This window comes from Hermetia illucens, chromosome 7 (assembly GCF_905115235.1).
Source record: "Hermetia illucens chromosome 7, iHerIll2.2.curated.20191125, whole genome shotgun sequence".
Lineage (NCBI taxonomy): Eukaryota > Metazoa > Arthropoda > Insecta > Diptera > Stratiomyidae > Hermetia > Hermetia illucens.
In genome coordinates, this window is record NC_051855.1 from 8,385,862 (window position 1) to 8,410,463 (window position 24,602).

The 24,602-nt window shown below is 45.6% G+C and overlaps 1 protein-coding gene across 9 annotated transcripts in view; it reads right to left on the reverse strand.

Annotated features, from left to right (window-relative positions):
• The window catches only part of LOC119660711 (muscle calcium channel subunit alpha-1), a 458,885-nt gene that overhangs the window by 158,217 nt on the left and 276,066 nt on the right, over positions 1-24,602 (reverse strand). For all 9 annotated transcript variants that reach the window (XR_005250469.1, XM_038069351.1, XM_038069354.1 and 6 more), the window contains 2 exons: positions 15,672-15,818; positions 6,687-7,158 (listed from right to left, as the gene is read on the reverse strand). Coding sequence is in view for 8 of the 9 variants with exons in the window: in XM_038069351.1 (XP_037925279.1) it covers positions 6,687-7,158; positions 15,672-15,818 (619 nt within the window). In the remaining variant the exon portion in view is untranslated. The remainder of the gene's footprint in view (positions 1-6,686; positions 7,159-15,671; positions 15,819-24,602) is intronic.

Sequence of the window (24,602 nt, forward strand, 5' to 3'; positions counted from 1 at the left end):
CGATCTGGATCAGGCAGAAGACTTCTGGAGAAGTGTTTGGAGCGAATCCAGTCGTTGCAATTTAGAAGCAGCGTGGCTCCCACACCTTATGCGTTCATGCGAGGCCCTCCCCGAAATGACCATGCCTGACGTAACTGAAGTCGACGTTAAAGCAGTCCTTGACAAGGCAGGTAACTGGAAGGCGCCAGGAGTTGACAAGATTCACAACTTCTGGCTGAAGCGGTCCAAGAGCACTCACAGGATATTGGCAAATCAATTTAATCAGATGATTGCCGATCCTGATTTAGTTCCAGCAGAGAAGCAGAGAATGGGATCCCATATCGAATGTTACTTCAGTCCAACAGAAGATCGACATGTGGAAAGAGAAACCCATTCACGGAGGTCATATAAAAAATTTGTTGTTGTCAGGCATTGACATCGAAGCCTCCAACAAATGGTTGACAAATGGTGTACTTTTCTATGAGACCGAAGCATTCCTAACTTCAATTCAGGATGCTTCGCTCCCAACAAAAAATTATAAACGGTACATTCTTCACGACTCCTCAATCACCAACTCCAGTTGTAGGTTATGCAACTGTGAAGAGGAGACCATCCAGCACATAACATCTGCGTGCAGGATGTTGAGCGGTACCGAGTAGACCAATCGTCATAACTCCGTCTGCAAGATTCTCCATCAAAACCTTGCGTTGAAGTATAACTTAGTGGCAACCTACCATCCTTACTATAAGTATACTCCGCAGAGAATCTTGGAAAATGATCGGGTCAAACTACTGTGGGACCACACTATTGCCACCGACCACAGTGTTAATCATAACAGACCCGATCTAGTTCTGCTTCTGAAGGAAGAACGAGTGTGCTTTATAATCGATGTAGCCGTACCGTTGGACCGGAACACTGTTGAAAAACAGCACGAAAAAATCCGGAACTACGGCCCCTTGGCAGACGATACGAAGCAGACTTGGAGACTACAAAAGATCGAAGTAGTCCCAGTAATAATTTCAGCGACGGGATTAGTCCCGCAGAACTTACATAAAGCGCTGAAAACGCTCCATCTTTGGGTTGGACTATACATGGAGATGCAAAAAGCAGTTATTCTTGCAACCTGCGCTATATTCCGAAGAGTCCTGTCCGGTAACAATCTGACCTAATGGGTTTCAGTCTTGATTCGCACTGTCTTCAATATAAGATCCATGTCTCTGTAGTGTAGAACCTCCGCGTCATTGGCTGAAGTGTTTGCGACAATCGGGATTTAGTAATACATTTTCGCATGGTCGGACACACTTTGCGTTAAAACGCATCATCGCTGTGATGCGGGGCTTTGGATGTTGCCTTCAGCCCATCCTTAGGTTAGTCGCCCCTCGGTCCGGTTGGGCGGGAAGAGGGTCCGTGGGCTTTTTTAACTATACCTGTGTGGAGTTGCCAAATCTCCCATCAGGCGCGTCCCTTCGTGCGGATAAGGGAATGCTCGGCGAATGCGCACGCATCCGGAGATGTGCGTGTATGGGCATGTTTATGCGCAGGCCGCCTAGTTGGGAAGTAAACGCCCACCCGTGGATAAAAATTGGCTATGGGAAGGATACCCAGAAAATAAACCAAATATGGAGGAGGAGAAACGTATTTTTTTTGCTGGTGCAGGGCTTCGGAAACCCAATGCCGGCGGTTTTTGGAAGTAAGCAAGCGGGCTTCCGGCCGTCGATATCCAACGACCGCAGTGCCTCAGTTGTGAGAAACTTGGCTACTGTGGCGTCTAATGATACAAGAGATAACGGTGGAGTGGAAATTAGATCCACACCGGATCCTTTTAGGAGGAGTTCGAAGCTTGGGAGATCACCATCAAGCATCACATCCACTAACGGAAATCCTGCGATACGTTAACGAATCCGGAATATTCCGCTAGACGGGGGTGGCGAGTACAATGGGCCAACACGCCTGAGTGCTGTAGCTTCTCCCCCACCATACACACACACACACACACTCCTAACCCGAAATCCTCAACGTCGGGAGATCCCTCGAAAGTAAAAACCGACAAGAACGTCGGTTGCCAGAAACCGGCTAAGAAGCGAAGGTCCACTAGTGTCCTGCTCAAGAGCCAGTACCAGAAGGCCATGAATATTCTCAGCAAGATTGCTAAGCATAATGAGGCCGGTACTGTCGACGAGCGGGATGAAAAAGACCTTGCTAAATACCAGGCAATTGTTGTGGAATACAATAGCAAACGCCTGGCAGATAAGCACAAGGTGAAGCCCATCGGTCTAAAGCGCAATCGATCTGAAGACGAGGTCGAGCAAAATAAGAAGCGGAGTAGAGTGGGCAAGGGCTCAGACGCTATGCAACATCCGAAGAAAATTGCGTAGCAACAGTTAGTCGGCGGGCCATGAACTGCGAAACCCTTCAGCGAAGTGGCCAGGAGCCACTTACGCTTTCGTGGCTTAATTCTCTAGGGACTTTCTCGGTTCGTGCGTTGCAAAGATCAGCGACGCCTGGGAGGACGTAAAGCTCAATGTCATCCCTTGCGACGAGATTACTAGCAGACCGGTCGCTCGCATCCGGTTTGCCGAAGATCCGCATGGATAAGGACAAACTCGTCCAATTCCTGCGCCTTCAAAACCCCGGGATTCTCATGGATGACTGGGTTGTTATTAAGGAGGAGGAACCTCAGACAAACAGCCAACTTTACTACTCCGTATAAACGAAGAGTGCCTGGAGGCACTGAAAAAGGCCAACTATAAAGTGCGGTTCGGAGCCAGGAATGCGAAGGTAAAAGTGTTCCACTCTGCAAAACCGGACGACGACCTAGATCCAATCGACGCTGCCAACGAGCTGTTGGAGGAGATGACGATCGATGGTCTGACGGGGACTGATGAACTCCCCACGCAAGCAGATCATGCGCCTCGGCTAATTTGCTTATATTCCTCTTAGAGAAAGACATCGACATCGCGTCATACAGGAGCCCTGGATCGGAGGAGATCAAACCATCAAAGGGCTCCAAAGCAAATATTTTAATTTATTCCACAGTACAGGAGACGCTGATCAGGATAGACCTAGAGCATGTATTCTCGCGCAGAAGAGTCTGTGTCCGGACCTGAGTTCTAGCGACCTATTCGTGGTGAACCTGGAGCAGGAGGGAGCAGAGAACGTGTATATTCCCTCGGCCTACATGGCTCACGACCGATCAGCTCCGCCAGAAGAACTACAACATCTGACGAACACCATAACAACAAAGAAAGCCAACCTGTTGAATTCTTAAGGTGAAGGATTGGAGAGTGTCTAACCAGAAATCCTTCCCGGATCACAGTTGGATACTTTTCAGTCTAGATCTCGCCGCAGAGGCCTCCAAACCCTTCAGAGACCTCAGGAGGATCGACTGGAGAAAATGTGGTCTAGTAATTAAGAACAAATTCTCCGGTGCGCAAATTGGTAAGATTGGCACGACAGACGAACGGGAGTCAAAGGTCGGGGTTCTGGAAAAAGCGTTCGATACCGCCTTTAAAGTCTCGTGCCCTACTAAGTACTGCTAAAAACACTGCCACCGTGGTGGAATAAGGATCTCTCCAACCTCAGGAAGCTGACCAGAGAAATCTTCAACATCAACTACAGGCAAAAATATTGGCTGCTTGAAGAAGTACAAGTCGGCCATTAGGACCGCCAAGAGACGGTCTTGGTTGGACTATTGTCAGAACATCGAAAGCATCAGTGAATCCGCGAGGCTCAGTAAGATTCTGTCCAAGGAACATAAGAGCCCATCCTTCCATAAAGAGTCGGAAGCCTCCTGGACGGAATCTTCTAGCGAAACCTTGGAGCTGCTGGTTCAAACGCACTTTCTCGCCTGTGAGGAGGACTGTGAATCAGAACCTTGCTTGAAGGGTTTGCGGCCATCCCAGCTGTGCGAGGTTATCAAATCGGTAATTACCGAGGATAAGATTGGCAGGGCTATAAACAGCTTCTCCGCATATAAATTTCCAGGCACAGGTGGCATAATGCCAGTCATGCTACAGAAGCAGCAGGAAAGGGTTGTGCCGTGGCTTGTTGAGATTTACCGGAGCTGCATCTCTTTAGGATGCGTATCACAGTCCTGGAGGCGCGCACAAGCGGTTTTCATACCGAAAGCGGGCAGGCGCGGTTATGAGTCCGCGAAGGACTTTCGACCGGTCAGCTTGACCTCTTTCGTGCTGAAGACCCTAGAGCGCGTCCTGGACATTCACTGAAGGACGATTATGGAGAGAACGCCTTTCTCTAAGTCCCAGCATGCCTGCCTTAAAGAAAATCCACAGAAACCGCCCTCCACAAGGTAATTGGCATGGTTGAGCGGTCGCTCCAGTACGAGCAGTATACCCTAGCTGCATTCTTGGATATAGAAGGAGCTTTTAACAACGTTAGTACCAGCAGCATCAAGGAAGTCTTAACTAATATTGGCATTGGATTATAGCCATGCTAAGCACCAGGATAATCCGGTCGAATCTGGGGGTCAACCACTTAACCAGAGCTATGAACAGAGGCACGCCCCAGGGTGCGCCCTCTCTCCGGTGCTCTGGTTAATAGTAATGGACGAAACTTTACGAACATTGGACAGCAGTGGGGTGAAGGTGGTATGCCGGCGACTTGGTGATGTTTCCGTCCATTATAAGTGACAAGATGCGGACTGGGTATAAACCCAACCCAACCAAAACGGAACTGATGCTATTCACTACCAAGGATACTTGAATTCCACCTAACACGACTGAATGAACAAGGATCGGTTCTTTCCTCTAATGTAAAGTATCTAGTTGTAATTCTGGATCCAAAGCTGAATTGGAGATTGAACATAGAACTGAGGGTTAGGAAGGCCTGTATAGCCTTCTATGCCTGAAAGAGAACCTTTGGAAAGAAATGGGGTCTCCGGCCGAGGATGGTTCTCTGGATGTACACCGCTGTAGTGCGGCCGATCCTAACGCACGCTTTATTGTATGCTGGTAGGCTTTAAGCAAAAAAATACAATAGGATGAAGTTTAATAGGATTCAAAGAACCTCGTGTGCAGGTGCTACTGGGGCTCTGCAGTCCTCCCCGCCAGATGCTCTCAATGTACTCTTGCATCTCCTCCGCCTAGACCTCCACATTAAATGCGTTGCAGCGTGCAGTACCGTCAGACTACGGGAGTCCGGATGCTGTGTCCTACGGTCACAGCAATATCCTAGAAGAAACACCTTGGGAAATCTGGGGATTCCCCACGGACTATGCCACACGCAAGCTGAACTTCACGAGAAACTTTGCTGTGGACTTTCCAACCAGGGCAAAGTGGAATACCGGCGGCGTGTTGCAAGGTTATGACTCAGTATTCTTTACGGACTGATTAAAGATAGCCTGTGGAGTCGGCGAGGGGGTTTTCTCGAGTACACACAATGTATCCAAGTCGTATGGTCGCCCAGGTTTCGCCAGTGTATTCCAGGTGGAAGTATTGGCGATATTGGAAGTCTGTCGATGGCTGGAACGAGATTCGAGCGCCAAGTATAACGTAACCATTCTGACCGGCAGCCAAGCGGCCATCAAGGCCTTGTGCTGAGCGACGACATCTTCCAGGCTGGTGGGGCAGTGTAGAGACGCGCTGAATCGTCTGGGCGGCACGCTCAAGGTCACTCTCCTCTCGGTACCCGGGGATAGGAACATAGAGGAGAATCAGCAGGCTGACGGATTGGCCAGGCGAGGCTCTGGTCTTGGCAGCCCTTCGGTGGTTGCAGTCGGTGCTCCGCTGGCGGCTGTCGGGGGTCAAGTCTACTCGCACTACCTAGCAGCCGCGGGCCTAAGATGGCGAAGGCTCACGAGCTGTGCCAAGTCAAGGAAAATTTGACCCGCTTATAACATAGCCCGATCACGAGAGTTCCTGTCCCAGACGCGTGCAGATGCATTCAAGATTAGGGCGGTCTGCACAGGGCACTGGCCCATAGGGAACCATGCCGCCAGGCTCGGCATACCCTACAATTCGCGTTGCCGAAGCTGCGGAGAAGGAAGGGAAACTCTCATGCACTTTATCTGCGATTGCCCAGCTCTAGCTAGAGTCAGGCTACGGACACTGGGTAAACCATTCTTTGGTGACCTCAGAGAGATTTCTAGCTGCAGGGTGGGAGAGCTGCTTTCCTTCGTGAATGTTACGGGCTGGCTCTGAAGATCCGAGCCGGCTAGACTCTGCCTCCCTGCTTCCATAACAGCAGCCACGGTCTTAGGAGTTTGTGGCAGCAGAACGGCGCACCACAGCGCTAATTGGGCTCCTCGGAGCGGCCACTGATTCCTACCCTACCCTACCCTTTCAACATTTTATAGAAGAACATGTTCATAACAAATTGTAAATTTATTTGTTTCAGAAAAAAAATTAAGCACCCTAGGATGCACACCGATTGGGAATCCTGATTGCGACGTTCTTAGAATGAATGCAGATGTTACTGCTATTTTCTTTTAAGGGAAAAGAAAACTGGGAAACTTAACTTAAATACACTTAATGCAGATCATATTATTTACAATATCGAAAACATAAAGTTTCGATAAGAAAAAAACCTGAACACTGACTTTCCGCAGTTTAGGGGAATTCCCCGGATTTCTTGAGAACAAGTCATAATAGTTTTTCTACTTATTGTTTCAGGTTGTTTTTGCAGTTTTCATGTTTATTATATACATAATTCATAATCGATAGTTCTATGATAATAGAAGTGTTAATTACCTTAAATCGAAACGCTGCCAATTTAAAAACGAATTCCAAAGCGAACACAGCCGTGAATATCATATTCATCACATCCAGCATTTCCGTATACCATTCAGGCTGACGATGGAACTTCATAGCCAATGTTATTGTATTAATCATAATTAAAATGAATATCGTGTACTCAAATGGTTGCGATGTGACGAACCACCAAACTTTATATTGTATACGATGTTTTGGTATATAACGACGTACAGGTTTTGCTTTCAGAGCAAATTCAATGCAATTTCGTTGATTTTTATCAAGATCGCAATTTTTATACTCTTGTTCACCCTCGTTTTGAAATGTAACAATAACGAAACCGACGAATATGTTAACCATGAAAAATGCTATTATAATAATGTAGATAATATAATAGGCTGCAACAACTGGACGAAAATTATGTATTGGGCCGTAATCCTCACGATTTGAATCGATTGATACATAGAGAAGCCTAAATATTGTAAACGAGTAAAATAAAATTTATATTAAAATTTAGAAATTTATATTAACATTTAACAAATTTATCAAAATATATTAAAAATTAAGTAAATTTTAGAATGTATTTCATTCAGAATTCATATTAATAAATTAATATTTTATAATGTACATATATTATGTTAATTTACTGAAATTCATAAATTTGTAGTGATATTAAATTTAAACTGCAATGCTGACCACATCGCCTCCTACAGTGTACTGTAGTATACCGTTACGTGCTCTAACACACTTGAAGGCCCTGATTCAATATGGATTGTTGCGCCAACAATCATTATTATTAAATATTTAAACTTTTAAATATACATTCCAGCCAAATAATATTGATAATAAATTGGTATTTATATTTCACATTTCACAATTCATAATTTATATTTATATTATCATATATTCGAAATTTATTTCGAATGTTGCGAATGCGGACAAATAGATGGGGCAGAACTCTCCACTGGTTTTAGAACTTGCCACGGGAGTGGAGGATTAGCGGTGAGAAAGTGCCGTTGGTTGGGACAGGAAAAGACGGTCTCTTCTGTCTCCAACCGTGAATCGCGCTTTATAAAATTAAATAAATAAATATAAAACTACTTAACATTAATTAATCACTGTGAAATATTCAGTTGCATCTTTCATTATCTTTCCTCTACTTTGTTTTTTAAGTAAATTATCATCATCTCTTTATAATAATCCTATAAAATTTCGGGAAATATATGTATCAACAAAAAATAATAACAAAACATTAATCATAACTGCTCTTTGAAATCTAAAGATGTTTCTGCTTTGGATATGCCGCGTATTATCATTTATTCCATTGCGCGCATTGTAGGAGCTCGATATTTGAGATTCAGACATTTTCGCATAGCTGAATGCCGTGAATAATGAATGGTGGTCAAAGGGTAGTATAGGTCCCGGGGCCAAACGTGGATTAGTCCCCGCGATAGAGCATAAAACCTGGAAAACGCCTGCTGAACCAACATCAACAGCTCTAATATCGAATCTTATCTCCACCTCCACGTGGTTACCGCTGGGAGCTCTTTCTTTACGAAAAGCTATAGACAGAGAAGGATCAAGGCGCCTAAAAACGGGACAAATTGTACCAATTGGTTCTCCAGGTTGGGGGTTGGGTAGGGCAGACAACCCTACACGGAAAACAACATGTTACGAAGTCACAACAGGAGCCTCGGACTGGACGGATTACACAACGACGAATCCGGCAACGACAAAGGAATAACGATTTGCATATTTTCTCATGGAACGTGCGCTCCCTGTACAGAGATCAAGCTGCCAAGTAGCTAGCCGATACCTTGTTCCAATATAGGGCTGATGTAACAGCGTTACAGGAGATGCGTTGGACAGGGACCGGTTTCGTGGAGAAGAGTCGCTACACCATATATTATAGCGGACATCCACTAAACCATATGCTCAGAGCAGGTTTCTTGGTCAGCCAAAAAAATAAACCTGCTGTTATCGGCTTTGAAATCATAAGCGAATGGCTAAGCACTCTGCGCTTACGAAGCAAATTGAGAAATATAAGCCTCATTAACATTCACGCCCCTACAGAGGAGACTGCAGAGTCGGAGAAAGATACCTTCTACGAGGCAGTAGAACGAACCCTCGAAGCCTGCCCCAGATACTTGGGGATTTTAACAGCCAAGTAGGGAAGGAGCCCGTATTCAGGCGATACGTCAGCCCCCATCGCTTACATACGTGGGCCTCTCCAGATGGGACAGCTTTCAACCAAATTGACCACATGTTGATTGAACACCGCCACCTCTCAGCTTTGATGAATGTCAGAACATAGGTCCACTGCCTCCAACTTGCTTGACTTTACCAACTTTGTCGCCAAATGTCTAAATTCACGGCAAGAAGTGCAAACCATTTACACTGACTTCGCTAAAGCCTTCGACACTGTAAATCGCAAGATACTTCTATCCAAACTCTCGTCCCTAAACGTTCCCATACCACTTGTTTTATGGCTTGCCTCTTACTTTTCCAACCGATTCCGCCGTGTCTCTTTTGGCAGCTGTACTTCGCCCTCCTTCTCCCCCTCTTCTGGGCACCCACAGGGATCTATTCTGGGCCCTTTGTTATTTTTATTTTTTATTAACGACCTTACTCCCTTGTCCCCCTCACTTATCTCTGTTTGCTGTATGCAGACAACCTTAAGCTGTCTTCCGTTATATCGTCGCCTATGGACTGTGTTTCTCTTCAATCTAACCTGGACACTCTGGTTCGTTGGTGCTCGAGTAATGGTTTAGCGCTAAATGTCAGGAAGTGTTACTCTATATGCTACTCCCAAAAATCCTCACCCACTTCTTTCTCCTACTCTCTTAACGGTCATTCCTTATCCTGCTTAAATTCCACTCAACACCTCGGAGCCACTTTCGACAATAAGCTCCGCTTTGACACCCATTGCCTCGATGTCATCAATCGAGCAGCGAAATTGTCAGGCTTCATACTTCGCTCCTCCTGTGATTATGACTCCATTCAACCCTCCTTAGCTCTCTTTAATTCCCTCGTGAGGAATACCCTCGAGTATTGCTCCGTGATCTAGTCACCCTCCCGTAACTGTGATTATCTTGCCCTTGAAAATGTGCAACGTAAATTCACCCGTTCCCTCTTCTTTAAGAAAAGCTCCCCTCGTGTGGACTACCCTCCCGCCTCCGCTTTCTGAACCTTCCCTTACTACAACAGCGCAGACCCTATCTGGATCTATGCACATTTTTTAAACTTTCCTCGGTTCTGATGGACTGCTCCGCCGCTGGCGAGATCACCTGCCGTCCTGCGTCTTACAACACACGTAGCGCAGACATTTTCAACGTGCCCTTCGCAGAGCTCGAAGTCTACTTTTATTCCCCGATTCCTAGGCTTTGCCGAATCTAGAGCGCAGCACATTTTGGTCTTTTTAACTTCTCTACTTTAAGTAGTTTTAAACGTAGTTATAGGGGGGCAAATATATACTCGGATCACTATCTCATTGGGATTGTGCTCCGAGCTCGAATAACAACGTCACCCAGAATCCCCTCTGACAATCAGATGAGAGTTAACACTGAAGCCATCCACAACATAGCACTCCGCAACACGCGCAATAACCGCAGTCAACAGAGATCCTGGAGATGAAGCATCAACAAATGATCTCCACAATCCCTTCAATCATAAATACGGCCACAAACATGTTTGGATCCAGCCGCAAAAAGAATCGGAACGGTTGGTTTGACGATGAATGTAAGCTAGCAACGGAACGAAAGAATGCTGCATGTCGAGTAATGCTGCATTCTCAAAGGACGCGGGTACGCGCGGAGACTTATCACGAACTCCGGCGAGCAGAGAAGTGCCGAGACTAAGAGGGAAATCTGATTTCAGATAGAATGGGCATATTGGAGCGATGAGTTGAGTTCTTTGATGAGCTACTGAACAACCAGAACATCGGCGAGTTGGAGGTTCCGCCAACTGAAGCGATGGACAAATACTGCCACCACCAAGTACAGAAGAAACAGTTCGTGCAATACATCAGATAGTGCAGCAATTATAGCGGTATCATGCTGCTGAGCACCATCTATAAGATGTTCCCCCCTATCCTGCTAGGCCGGATAGCCCCATACGCCCAGAACATCATTGGTCCATATCAAAGAGGCTTCACTCCAGGCAAATCAGCAACGGATCAGTATTTCTCTCGGTATCCCGACGAAATTCATAAGACTCACCAACGTGCGAGGCCAAATAAAAGCACCAGGATCACCCTCAAGACCATTCGACATTAACAACGGTCTACGACAAGGGGGTGCCCTGTCATGCGTCCCCTTTAACCTGGCCCTCGAGATGCTGAGGTAAATGCAAGAGGCCTATGCTGACGATGTCGACATCATGGGAAGAACCACTCGGGACGTACAAACAGTCTTCATCCAGATCGAGTGGCTATCAGGTCGAGATCTTGGGCTGCATATCAATGAAGGCAAGACAAGGTATATAGTGGGAACGTCAGCACCAAAAACCAATCAACCAACAACATCAAACCGCACTGGTCAAACGGGAAGAATAAAGATAGGAGACTACAACTTTGAGACCGTTGATAATTTATCCTATCTAGGGTCGAAAATCTCAATCGATAACAGCTATGATGATGAAATCCGCGCACGGTTGTCGTCAGATAACAGAGCCTCTTTAAGCTTACAAAAGCTGCTCCGCTCCAAACATCTCACCATAGGGTCGAAGCTCTTACTGTACAAGACAATGATCTTGCCAGTCCTCATGTATTCCTCGGAAACTTGGGTTTGTAGCAAGAAAATTTGCGAACTCTTGGCCGCCTTCGAGAGAAGAATCCTCCGAAGAATTTTTGGCCCCATACATGAAGATGGACGATTCCGAAGCCTAGATAACGACGAAATCTATGAGCGATACCATGACCGTCAAATTGTGGATAAAATCCGGCTCAATAGGTTACGGTGGGCGGGTCACTTAATCCGTATGGATGAGGATGATCCAGCCCGGAAAGTCTATAAGGGCAATATCTATGGTAGGAAAAGAAGACAAGGCAGACCCTGCCTGAGATGGAGCGAGGGTGTAGGTCAGGATGCCAGATAGCTATTAGGGATATCGAATTGGTGGACCTCGGCGCAAAACCGGGACGTCTGGAGTTCCTTATTAAGGGTTCCTTATGTTGCGCCATTGATGATGATGATTGTAACCGGGTCCTAAGTAGATATCGTCTGCTGAGGTGACCCAAAATCTACGTTTATATAGCCGCCTTTTGATGTTCTGCGCCCGACCCAAGACAGCAACTTTCAACACTCTTCCAGCAGGTGAACACAGAACCTAGGCAATGGATAACACTAACCTACTCGGGTCGTACGGGAAGCATGGTAGCTCCCAGGGTTCATGACTCCCAATTGGGGGTCTCTACAAACAGTTTTAGAGAATGCTTCGAAGAAAGTTGGGCACGGGAAAAAGATAATTTTGGATGTCTCTTGCGAAAAATCAAGACTTGAATACGCATAGCACGTCTGACACAATTCTAAAATAAAAAGGATAATAAATGGATGCGTGAAGAACAGATCGAAATTCCAATGCAAAATATTTGAGCAGCAACATGAGTTTTCCAGAAGAGGATGATATGAGGTTGGCTGTCTAGCTGAGATTGTTGCCAACTGGCCAACCGGTTGACAGCCATGGGGTTGGCGGAGAAATAGTTTGGCGTCAACGTTTTAAGTTTGGGCCCTTGGGATATGAGGGATCCTAGATGCAAATACTCTGCATGTTGAACGGGACCAAACGAAGAACAGCTTACTCCCACGTTTTTTGGTCCACGTACCCCTGGTTTGGGGCATGGCAACCAAGCATACTACCTAGCTTTAGATTAGCTTAGGCTTAAACTATTGGCGGTTTAAACTTGGATATAATTCGCATCCTTGTCGTGCTTTTGCGATTACATAAAGGAGCGTTTTCCACCTTTTGCCACTTTCGGTCACGTTGCTCCCAGGGCAAAGGTGAGGCAGCGTCTGATGAGTTGCCTCTGCCCTGGACGAAAGCGTAAGTCTTTTTTCTTTCTCCATATATCAAGAAAAAAGATGGAAGTTTTAGTTTTAGCTTACAAACTGTTATAAATTTAGATTTTATTTTTATTATTCTTTTGTAAAAGCAGAACAATTAAGGCCACAAAAGTTGGCGCAAAGTATTTTGCTAAGAAAGATAAATTTGGGCAGGCTGTCGCATCTGGCGCTTCACTGATTCTTGTGGTTCTCCTTTTATTAACATTGCGGCTTGAATGGTTCCGCTTCGGCGTGATTAAGTTCTCACATTTTCCGCGTGAGGTGGGTCTCGGAGAACTCTTCGCTTTCTACACATAAATTCGGCTGATTGACAAAGTCATTTGAGCGCCTCTGCACCTCCTGTGGCAACAGTAGCGGTACGGGTGTCACCATTTTGACGATGTAACCTGGAGACCTAGTCTCGCCAATTGGAAAGTCAATTGCGCTCGAGGGCATCACTGTTGATGCCACGTGATTTAATCACGCGCTCGTCGGTCAGGACGAGGAGTCGATTGCACTCTCCGCCGACGTGCTTAAGGAGTGTTCCTACTCAAAACTAAATGGCACGCTTATCAAACGACTATCGGTGAGTGAGTTGGATGAATTACCGACGGAGCCCATCTTAGGCGACTGCTGCGTGAGATGAAGCAGTGGGGAGGGGATAAGTTCGGGGTGGAGCTTCTAAAGTCGCATTGGTTGCAGCCATTCCCAGAGAGCACCCAGGCCATCATGGGCTGTGCTCATCCCGGGTCTTTGGAGGTGTTAGCGAACACCGCAGACAAAATTCACGAGTTGCATGCGCACCCACAAACTAATTCCGCAACAACTCAAACTAGCGACCGCAAACTCCTCGACCATACCTTTACGGCTACAGGTAAGTAGACGTAAGTCTAGGACTATGATGAAAGTATTCATGGCGTGTTGATGTACCGAACATCAGCAGTCCCAGGTGCAGACTTTCTAGGCCACCAAGGATTGCTAGTCGATCCGCAGAATAGGTCTCTTATATACCCCGTAACATCGCTCAGGTCTTCAGGACTACTATGTACTGGCAGTCTTTCTATCACTTTTCAATAAGTAGCCGACTCTCGCATTCGTGCACTCCTTTAAAAATACAGTAAAATAACTGCCAAAAGTAGTCCCTCGCAGCCAGCTAAGAATGATGTACCCACATCCGCACTACTTGCTCCCATGTCTTCTCGAAGGTACGTCCATCACCACTTCAAAAGCTCTCTCTCTCTCTCTTTTAGGCCACAAGATCTTCCCTGAGGGAATCCAACCGGATCCAAACAAGGTTCAGGCCATCATAGACTTCTCACAACCTTAAACAGTCAAGGATCAGCGAAGGTTTTTGGGCATGTTAAACTTTTATCTTCGTCTCTTTCCCAAAGCCGCACAAAATCAAACGACCTTCAATTCAAGACCAAAGGCTCACGCGTGATTGCGTGGTCCATAGACGCCGTCCAATCCTTTAAGCTAGCCAAACGACAGCTGGCGGACGCTAGACTCCTGACATTCCCTCAGCCCCATGCGCTCCTAGCCGTATTCGTCGATGCCTCAGACATCGCGGTAGGCTGCCCTTCACCAAAAGTTGAACCAAATCTGGTTGCCGTTGAGCTTGTATTCGAAGAAATTGAATACAGCTCAACAAAACTACCGCACCTATGATCACGAGCTATTAGTCGCGTACATTGCAATCAAATATTTCCCATATTCCCTAGAAGGCCCCGTTGGCAGTGTTCACGGAGCAACAGCGTCCTATCGCCAACTTCGGCATCTGAACTTCATAGGCCAGTTAACTTCGGACATTCAGCATGTGTCCGGCAAGGACAATTTAGTTGCAGACGCTTTATCACGCATTTCGGAGATTAAAATTCCTGTCATTTTTCGGCAATCATTGGGGCACAGAAGAATGACGCAATGCTTGAGAGCCTCGGGGACAACCATAATATATATTCGGGAGTTTCTCCTTTTCGGCTCAACCTCCGGAATACCCTGCGAGACCTCTGAAAAGGGACCTAGGCTATATATTCTGGCCGCTTTGGTGAGGAAATATTCCATGCAGTATACTATCTTGCGCACCCAGGTATTCGGACAACGAACCGACTGGTCACAACCAAGTATTTCTGGTCCTCAATGAATAAGGATGTTGACTCCTGGGCCAGACAGTGCATCGCGTGGCAGAAGTATAGAGTCACCAAGCACGTTCAAAAAGGAGTAGCCTCATTCTCTAATTTTGGCCAAACTAAAGTCACTCCAGCCATCCTGCCATTTTTCAACGAGGGCTAACACCCCATGAACGTGGACGTCTGCACACACGTCCTTGTTCGTGTGGATGCTTTCCGGAAGTCCATACAACAACCGTATGAGGCCCATATGAAGTATTGAATAGAGAAGAGCACTTCTTTATGCTTGACATCGACGGCAGGCTCAAGCACGATTCCGTGTCCATGCTAAAGTCTTTTGTCCCTGGGGCTGGGGTCACGCGGAAGAAAAGTGCACGGTGGGTGAGATTCAATCTGCGCTCAAGCGGGCAGGAGTTGGGCCCTGTCGTTGATAACCAGTATCAGCTGGGGTAGGGTGTGGAGTCGCTTAGCGGAGATCATCTGAGCTCCACACCAAAATAGCGCAACTCAACACGACTGGAGACTCACCCGCTTGAGTAGCTAGTCTACCTGTTGGTAGTATGTTGACAGCCAGGGGGCTGGCGGAGCAATCAGGGAAAAACGGTCTTCCATCAACGGAGAAAAACATGAGATTTCTTGCAGTTTTAAGCTCTGTAATTTTCTTAAAAAATATATAATAATAATAATAATCGTTGGCACAACAATCCATATTGGAGCAGGGACTTGATTAAAAAATATATATGAAAATATTAAAAATTTCCATGTCAATAAAAAGGATTGAAAACCTTTGCTATTATTTCATAATATTAAAATTTACTTACCCAGGCCATCCTTCAAATGTTGAAACCGTGAACAGTGTCAGCATAGCCTTTGCAACATCGTCAAAGTGAAACCTGTTTCGATCCCATTCCCGTTCCTTTATGGTGGGCTTGTTAACGTCGCCATTTTCAAATACCAAGTAGGTGCCACTGTGGAAAGAATTATTGGTGAATCAGTCTCGTTCGCTAATTAGTCTTTTTGGTAGATTAAATTCTAGTGAAATCTATTCTACACAAATTTAAAGCGAGTAGCTGTTAAGAAGCGGGGCAGTGCCCCGGTGAGTTGAGAGAACTCATTGAAAATATTCCCTGGTTCTCTTAAAAGGTGATTAAAAGGGTAAAGATTTGTGGGTTAGCAATCTGCAACTGACGAAATCGATTAGACTTCGAAAATGACGCTTTGGAATTAGCTACGAACAATTCTTTTCGTCAACGGTTTATGATTGGATTCTAGAACGTGTGACGCTTCTCAACGAAGGTGTCGAGTATCCCCGGAATGCTCGCATGCCGGCAATAAAGGCTGGACACCCTGGACATCTTACTGAGGTAAGATGATGGGGCTCTGGGGAGTATACCCCTCCATTCTCTCGCACTGGGCTGTTGTAATCTGGCAAGTCTACAGGAAGTCAATGTGAATCCGGTTTCCTTCCACACTTCCGCACAGCCTAGCATAACGTCAGTTGGGTTTCAACTGGTGACTTGGTGACCGGTGGGAGCTCTTTTTTAATGAAAAGCTGCAGACGGAGAAGGAGTTTCCCGGACCTAAAAACGAGACAAATTGTACCAACTGGTCCTCCAGGTTGGGGGCTCGGTAGGGCTGACAACCCTACACGGAGAACAGCTTGTTACGAAGCCATAACAGGAGGCTCGGACTGGACGGATAATACAACGTCGAACCCGGCAATGACAAAGGAATAACGATTTGCGCATTTTCTCATGGAACATGCGATCCCTAAACACAGGTGAAGCTGCTGAGCAATTAGCTGATACCCTGTCCCAACATAGGGCTGATGTAACAGCGTTACAGGACATGCGTTGAACAGGGATCGGTTTCCTGGAGAAGAGTCGCTACACCATTTATTATCGTGGCCATCCAGTAAACCAAGTGCTCGGAGCAGGTTTCTTAGTCAGCCAAAAAATGAAACCTGCTCTTACCGGCTTTGGAAACAGAAGCGAACGGCTATGCACTCTGCACTTGCGAGGCAAATTTAGAAGTATGAGCCTCATTAAGGTTCACGCCCCTACAGAGGAGACTGCGGAGTCGGAGAGTAGAGGCAGTAGAACGAACCCTCGAAGCCTGCCCCAGATATGATAACGAAATCATACTTGGGGATTTTAACAGCCAAGTAGGGAAGGAGCGATACGTTGGCTCCCATAGCTTACACCAAACTACAAATGATAACGGCCTGCGGATTATTCAATTAGTAGTGTTACACGAAATGGTTGTGGGAAGTATCTGGTTTGCGCGGCAAGCGGTCCACAAACATACGCAAGCCTCTCCAGATGGGACCACTTTCAACCAAATTGACCACGTGTTGATTGAACGCCGCCACCTCTCAGCCTTGATGAATATCAGAACATATAGGGGGCGCCAATATAGACTCGGATCACTATCTCGTTGGCATGGTGCTCCGAGCTCGAATAACAACACCAATCAGAATACCCTCTGACAGTCAGGTGAGAGTTAACACTGAAGCCATCCCCAACACAGCCGGCCGGAACAAGGAAGCCTGGGAGAACCAACAAGTCTGTGAACTAGGAAAGTACAGGGAGCAACCGCACCAGGCGCGGAAGTTTTACCTACACGTCAGCAGGATGAATCCTTACACACCTCGATGTTCATCCTGCCGAGACAAAGAAGGAAATCTCATTTCCGACAGAATGGACATATCAGAGCGATGGATTGAGTACTTTGATAAACTATTGAACAACCAGAACATCGGCGAGTTGGAGCTCCCGCCAACTGAAGACGACGGACAAATATTGACACCACCAAGTATAGAAGAAACAGCCCGTGCAATTCAGCATAAGTCGCCAGGAGCCGATGGAATTACAGTCGAATTGTTTAAATATGGAGGCGACCAATTACACCAAGTGGCTTATTAACTAATGCTCAAGGTGTGGGACAGCGAATCAATGCCTGACGACTGGCAAAAAGTCCAGATCTGTCTCAAATATAAAAAGGCAGATATCACACAGGGCAGCAATTATAGAGGTATCACGTTGCTCAGTAACATCTATAAGATATTCCCCGCTATCTTGCTAGGCCGGATAGCCCTATACGCCAAGAACATCATTGGACCATACCAAAGAGGCTTCACTCCAGGCAAATCAGCAACAGATCAGATTTTCTCTCTGCGGCAAGCAATGGAAAAACTGTTGGAATATGGACAACAGTTGCACCATCTGTTCATCGACTTTAAAGCCGCCTATGATAGCATAGCCAGGGTAAAACTGAATACCGCCATGGGAGAATTCGGTATCCCTACGAAATTAATAAGACTGACTAGGCTAACCCTGACCAATGTGCGAGGCCAGATAAAAGCAGCGGGATCACTCTCAAGACCATTCGACATCAACAACGGTCTACGACAAGGGAATGCCTTATCATGCGTCCTCTTTAACCTGGCCATCGAGAAAGTGATCCGTGATGCTGAGGTAAATGCAAGAGGTACGATCCTCTTCAAGTCCACCCAACTACTGGCCTATACTGACGATATCGACATCATGGGAAGAACCACCCGAGACGTACAAACTCCCTTCACCAGATCGAGCAGGCGGCGCGAGATCTTGGGCTGCACATCAATGAAGGAAGACAAAATACATGGTGGCAACGTCAGCACCGAAGACGAATCAACCAACAACATCAAACCGCACTGGTCAAACACAAACACGAACAAGAATAAGGATAGGGGAATACAACTTTGAGACCGTTGACAATTTCTCCTATCTAGGGTCGAAAATCACAACCGATAACAGTTACGATGATGAAATCCGCGCACGGTTGTTGTCAGCCAACAGAGCCTATTTCAGCTTACAAGAACTGTTCCGCTCGAATCGTCTCACCATAGGGTCAAAGCTCTTACTGTAGAAGACTGTGATCTTGCCACTCCTCATGTATTTTGCGGAAACTTAGGCTCATAGCAAGAAGAATTGGGAACTCTTGGCCGCGTTCGGGAGACGAATCCTGGCCTCCTATACGAGGAGGGACGATTCCGTAGCATACATTACGACGAAATTTATGAGCGATACCATGACCGTCAAGTTGTGGATAAAATCCGGCTCAATAGGATCCAGCGCGGAAAGTTTATAAGGGCAATATCAATGGAACAAAAAGAAGACGAGGCAGACCCTGCCTAAGATGGAGCGATGGCGTAAGTCAGGACGCCAGACAGCTTTTAGGAATTTCGAATTGGTGAACCTCGGCGCGAAACCGGTATGTCTGGAGTTCCTTATTAATGCAGGCCTAGACCGGATACCGGTTGTTGCACCATTGATCATGATGATTGTGTCGCCATTAAAATCTCTTCGGCGCAAATGACGTGTTGGCTTTCATTCTTGAGGGGCACCATAACAACTGATTGCTAGGACATTCAAGGGGAACGGGGTGCGTAAGAAACTGCACTGCCGCTGCGAGTGAGGGCAAATGTGACGGTGTGTGTACGGGGAGTGATGCCTAGCTTGTCCCCAGACAAAAAAGAATTTGTTATTGCGTTGGTGAGGGAAGCAGAAGCTGCTGGAAATGATTAAGATTTCGCTACCATATACCGGGGATGGTCGTCAAGATTCCGAAGAAAGGAACCCGTCAAGTGCGATCACAGAGGGGGTAATTGCCTGCTCTTCATTAACTTCGGCAGCGTCAACAGGGAGCCTAGAATACTTTACGCAGAACCGGCATTCTGGAGAAACTAATAACTATTATCAAAGTGATGTGTTGCATCGACATTTCGGAAGAACTTCAATTGCAAAGCCGAGTCCGATAACGCTGAGTTCTGTCGCCGCTATTATTCCTTCTTGTTATTGGCGACATTCTGTTTGCTTTCTCACGGAGTAATGGATTTTGCGCAAGTGGTACCGAATTTAGAATGAAAGGCAAGTAAAGTCGGACTGAAAATAAATACCAACAAAACCGACGGTCTCAGTTTGACAGGTCATCGCACTCTTCCTATATTCACTAACGGGCAGAGCGTCGAGGATGTTGATCGATTTGTTTATCTTTATACCGTTGTTTTTGCGTACGGTGGCACTGAACTTGATGTCACCCGAAGCATTAGATCCGCCTTTGCTATTTTGTCTAAAATTTCGAAATGTAGATATCTCAACATCAGAATCAAGTTGGCGTTGTTTAGCGTCAATGTTACCACCATATGAAAAGTGGCCACCACTGTTACCCGAAAGCTCCAAGCCTTCGTTAACACCTGTCTCCGCTGTGTCATTGGGGTTTTTTTCGTTCACGTTGAGGTTGTTTCGCATCAATATTTCGTCTGCGCTCTCATATGAAGCAGCATATGGAAAGTGATCACCGCTGTTACTCAAAAGTCCGGGAAAATTTCGAAGGATGAACTTGGCGTACGGGTCAGGTATCAGCAGATGTATTAATTAAAGGGCAGTAGATAGTTGTAGATCAAACTTTAAGAAAGGGTGACAAATGCATTGCTGGCTATGCGTTGCAATGGAGTCCCATAGTTCAGAGTGGTCTACGCATGGCGCAGAACAGCAGAGGGCGCTCATCAGGAAGACCTGCATTGAGCCAAAACTCATTTCATCCAACCGACAAAGATGGTAGTGGACGCGCTAGGCTGTGTTTTGGGGAATATTAGTTACGATTTATATATGAAAAATATATTGTTATTTCATCGCCACCGTTTCGTAAACAAAAGGTCACTTTCAGAAATAACAAATTTATTAATGAAAAATTCAACTTAAGACTTAAGAATATCTGATAATAACCCAGGAGCTTTTCAGAGCGGCAAATAAGTTGAAAAACACTTTTACTAGTCGTAATTATTACTTTTTACGCTATTAATGAGGTTTGCATAATTTAGGGTTTGATGGAGTTTTACGCTATGAGTTCTGCTGTCTCATGGTAATTGACCTCACAATACTGCATGTTGCTGTAAATGCGGGGAACTAATGATTCGTCACAAGGTTTCTGCTAGATGACAAAGCGCGACATGGCAAGTCAGTGATTAATTTCGCGACTTGTAGAAATGAAAAATATTAACTTTTTGGAATTTAAATTCCAGAAAAATTGTTATCACATGTTATCACATTTATCACAACCCATAAAAATCTCAACCTCCTACAAATCGCACTAAAGTGATTTCTAATTATAGCCTCTATTACCCCTATGAAGTACTTCGGATCCAAGCTCAGTTCCCTTATGAAGGCGAAAATCATCCTCAAAGTTAATAAGGCAATGTTTTGAAAATTATCTATAGATATTAGTTTCAAGAGTACATTTCTAGTCCCTCCAATAGAAACTGGGGCTACCTTTGCTTTTGCTGCTACCTTTGAATTTTCTCCATAGTTACTTGTCTTGTCGCGGTAGGAGGGCTCGGAAATATATCCTAGGAAGCCATCTACGAAGGAAACTTAAAGCTATGCATTAATTAAACCCCAACCTAAAGTGCGATGTTACCCGTGCTAATGGGTGAATGGCATCAGTAAGTGAGTATCGTGAACGGAGCCTTTGGGTACCCGGGACTTCACAGTGTAAGTAGCCTTCCGCCTAGGCACATGGACCATAAAATACCGCCGTAGTTGTGGTATCACAGCCATAACAAAAACAAACAACAGACGATGACGTTATCAGGCGATACGACGGAACCCATATCAAACTCGGTACACTGAAGTAAATGGAGCATTTATAAACCCCTCTAAGTTCAGGGCAGGACGACGTACCAACCATAGCCAGCTGGACAGGGTGAAAACACAAACTTTGCGGAAAACGTCGTATGCGTCACTAAATCCCGAAAAGGGAAATAATCATAAGAGGGAAGAAGTTTTTTGGAGCACAAAGGTGAAAAGAAGCTAATAAGCGAAGACGAGGAGAGGAAAATAAGGTTAAGATTGAACCGAATGAAGTGCGAGAAAGGAGAAGCGATGGCTGATGGCATTGCGCCTCAACTCATGGAAAGTTATCAAGACCTACCTAGACAAAGGATCAAAACCTTTGGAAATCTATATGCTAAGAATTGGTTTCGGGCCTTGATACCACTTATCACGTCGGAGGACGTTAACTTTGTCCAAGTCGAGGTGCACTGGCAGTGAAAAGGTAATGGTCTGGATGCCGACCGCGCGATTGAGAGAAGCCAAGCTCAAAATCCATCCATCGCCGATATTCAAATGCTAATGCTAAATGATTTTATCTGTAAAGACTGCAGGATATTAACTCTAGCGTCAATGATAATCGAAAGGGGTGAGCGGGATTATCTGGTGACATCGGTTTATTTTCTTTATGATTCTCGGGTTGCCCCACAGTCGAATGAGATGAAGGACCTGAAGACCTACGAGGCACATAATCTCCAGATAATCGGTGCTAGGAATCCGAGTATGCACCATAATGAAGGAAGGGGCATCAACGGCAACAAAGGGGCACTAAACCAAATTTTGTCACTAGGAGGCAGAGACAGTTAACCGATATCAATGTCTCTATCATTCGCTTCAAATGTGGTGCGGTATGTATCTGATGAGCAATTGCTCATTCTGTGAGGAAATGGAGGCATTAACGGAGGAATACGCCTATAGGGTGCTCTAGCTTGAGATCAGGAACACTTCAGAAGCCCTTCAGATCATACACAAAAACTGGGAAAGAAACTCTGAGAACCTTTCCAGAAACCAGATTTACAGTACACCGTTAAAAACAAGTTCTATAATTACTCCTGTGAGACCTTGTGGTAAACGAACAGCTGTCCTTACCAAACAACACAAGTTACTACTTATTACGTGAAAACTACTGCAACTAAACTACTGTACTACTCCTCCCTCAATTTGAGCAAACATCTCGATCGTGTAAAATAAAAAGATAAGTAGGCACTCTTTGGCACAACAAAAGCCATAAGTACGATATGGAAATTCAGAAGACACTTCAGTTACTGGATCCCAAATCATAGTCAGACCCGTGCTTATCTATAAATTTCTAGCATGGCGGCCACAGAACAGAGGAAGACTACAGGGGATTAATCCCGGCTCCAAAGACTCGCCTGTTTCTGCAATATGGGTGTCATGAGGGGAATATCCATGCTTAGCCTAGAAGTTTTATTATCACGCCCCCCTTGGGCTTTATAATAAAACGAAAGGCGAGGCTTGTAGCATGTAGACCCCAACTCTGTGAATACCATGTGAGCATCTGTGGCACACGGATAAAGGAATATCATAAAAGAAATCACAAATCCAGTTTTCGATTCCCAAGTCGAGACTTCAGTAATGAAGGAGTATTTTAATTCTTAGAAAGATAGTCATCTAAGAAACTTGATTCTATGGCGCACAGATTGGCCAGAAACAAGATAAAAGTGTGCGGGATATTCGGATGGAATTTGGATTAGACAAGTGTGGAATCCAAGCCAGCCGGAAAGATCATCACGAGTCGCTTGCCGAACATAACATTGGTGTCCTCCACATTGAAGCTATGACCGAGACAGACTTCTACAAGTACCTAGGAATTCTGCAAGCAACCCCCGGCCCCTCGAAATGGTGATTTGAAGGATGCTCTGCTGTCCGAATTCCTGCGACGTGTGAAGCTGGTACTGAAATCTCTCGGGGAAGAATAAGATAAATGCATTGAATGTATTCGCTATCCCTTCACTGGCTTATGCATTCAGAATTTTGCCGTAGGCGAAGACCGATCTAGAAAACGTCCAGCTGCGAATACGGGCTACTATGTTCAAATCCCGAATGCATCATCGAGACTCTGCCGTGGAACGGATAAACCTGCTACGTGACATCGGAGGTAGGTTGCGGTACGGTTGACATGCGGCACAACAACACCGCCAAGTTGACTGGCTGCGCGTTTAGTTTTACAGCAAAGAGCAGGCGAGTCCCATGCATGCGGTCTGTAAGGCAGACTGTGAACTGACTCCATTTAACTTGAAGGATCGATCTTTCAATCCTTTGAATGGGGTGAAGTCGGACCAAGAGCTGATCGATGAATGGAAGTAGAAGTCAATGCACAATGAACACGTGAATTGTCTTTGGCAGCCATTTGTCGATTTGCGTTTGTCGATGGCTGTGTGCTGGACGGAGGGATTCATGTGTGCGATTCAGGATGGCGTGGTCACCACCCGAGTTTATAAAAGGTTCATCATGAAAAAACGGGTGGAGAACGACCAGTGCAGAATGTGCGGTTCCCGTTAGAGAAGTTGAACCATCTCATTTCTGGCTGCACTGTTATGGCACCGGTGCAATACACCATCAGGCATAATGCTGTATGTAAGGTGATTCAGCAAAACGTTGCATACAAGATCACGGGAATATGTCCGGTTTACCGATATGAGCCGCAAGCAGTACTTGATAGTTCTGCTTAAAACATGTATTGGGACCGACAATTTCTAACTGATCGCCACATGTCGCACAAGAAGCCTGACGTGCTGTTAATTGACAGGACGGATCATTCCGCGTATGCTAGGTTGTTCAATAAATTTTGCGGTTCGATAATAGAGGGCGTTGCTACTAGGTATATTTTTTTGTTATGTTTGTACACTCTTTATATGAACATATGGGAAGTATCATTCCAATCTGTCAATTCAGAAATCGTAGAAAAAATCCAGAATATCGTACTGGAAAATCGTCGAGTGGCTGAAAGAAACTTAGAAGAAGCCCTAGGCAGCTCATTGGGCAGTGTAAGCAATATTTTGACTGAAGTATTAGATTTCAGAAAACTGTGCGCACAATGGGTGCCGCATTCGCTAATAATGGAACAAAAACACATTGGAA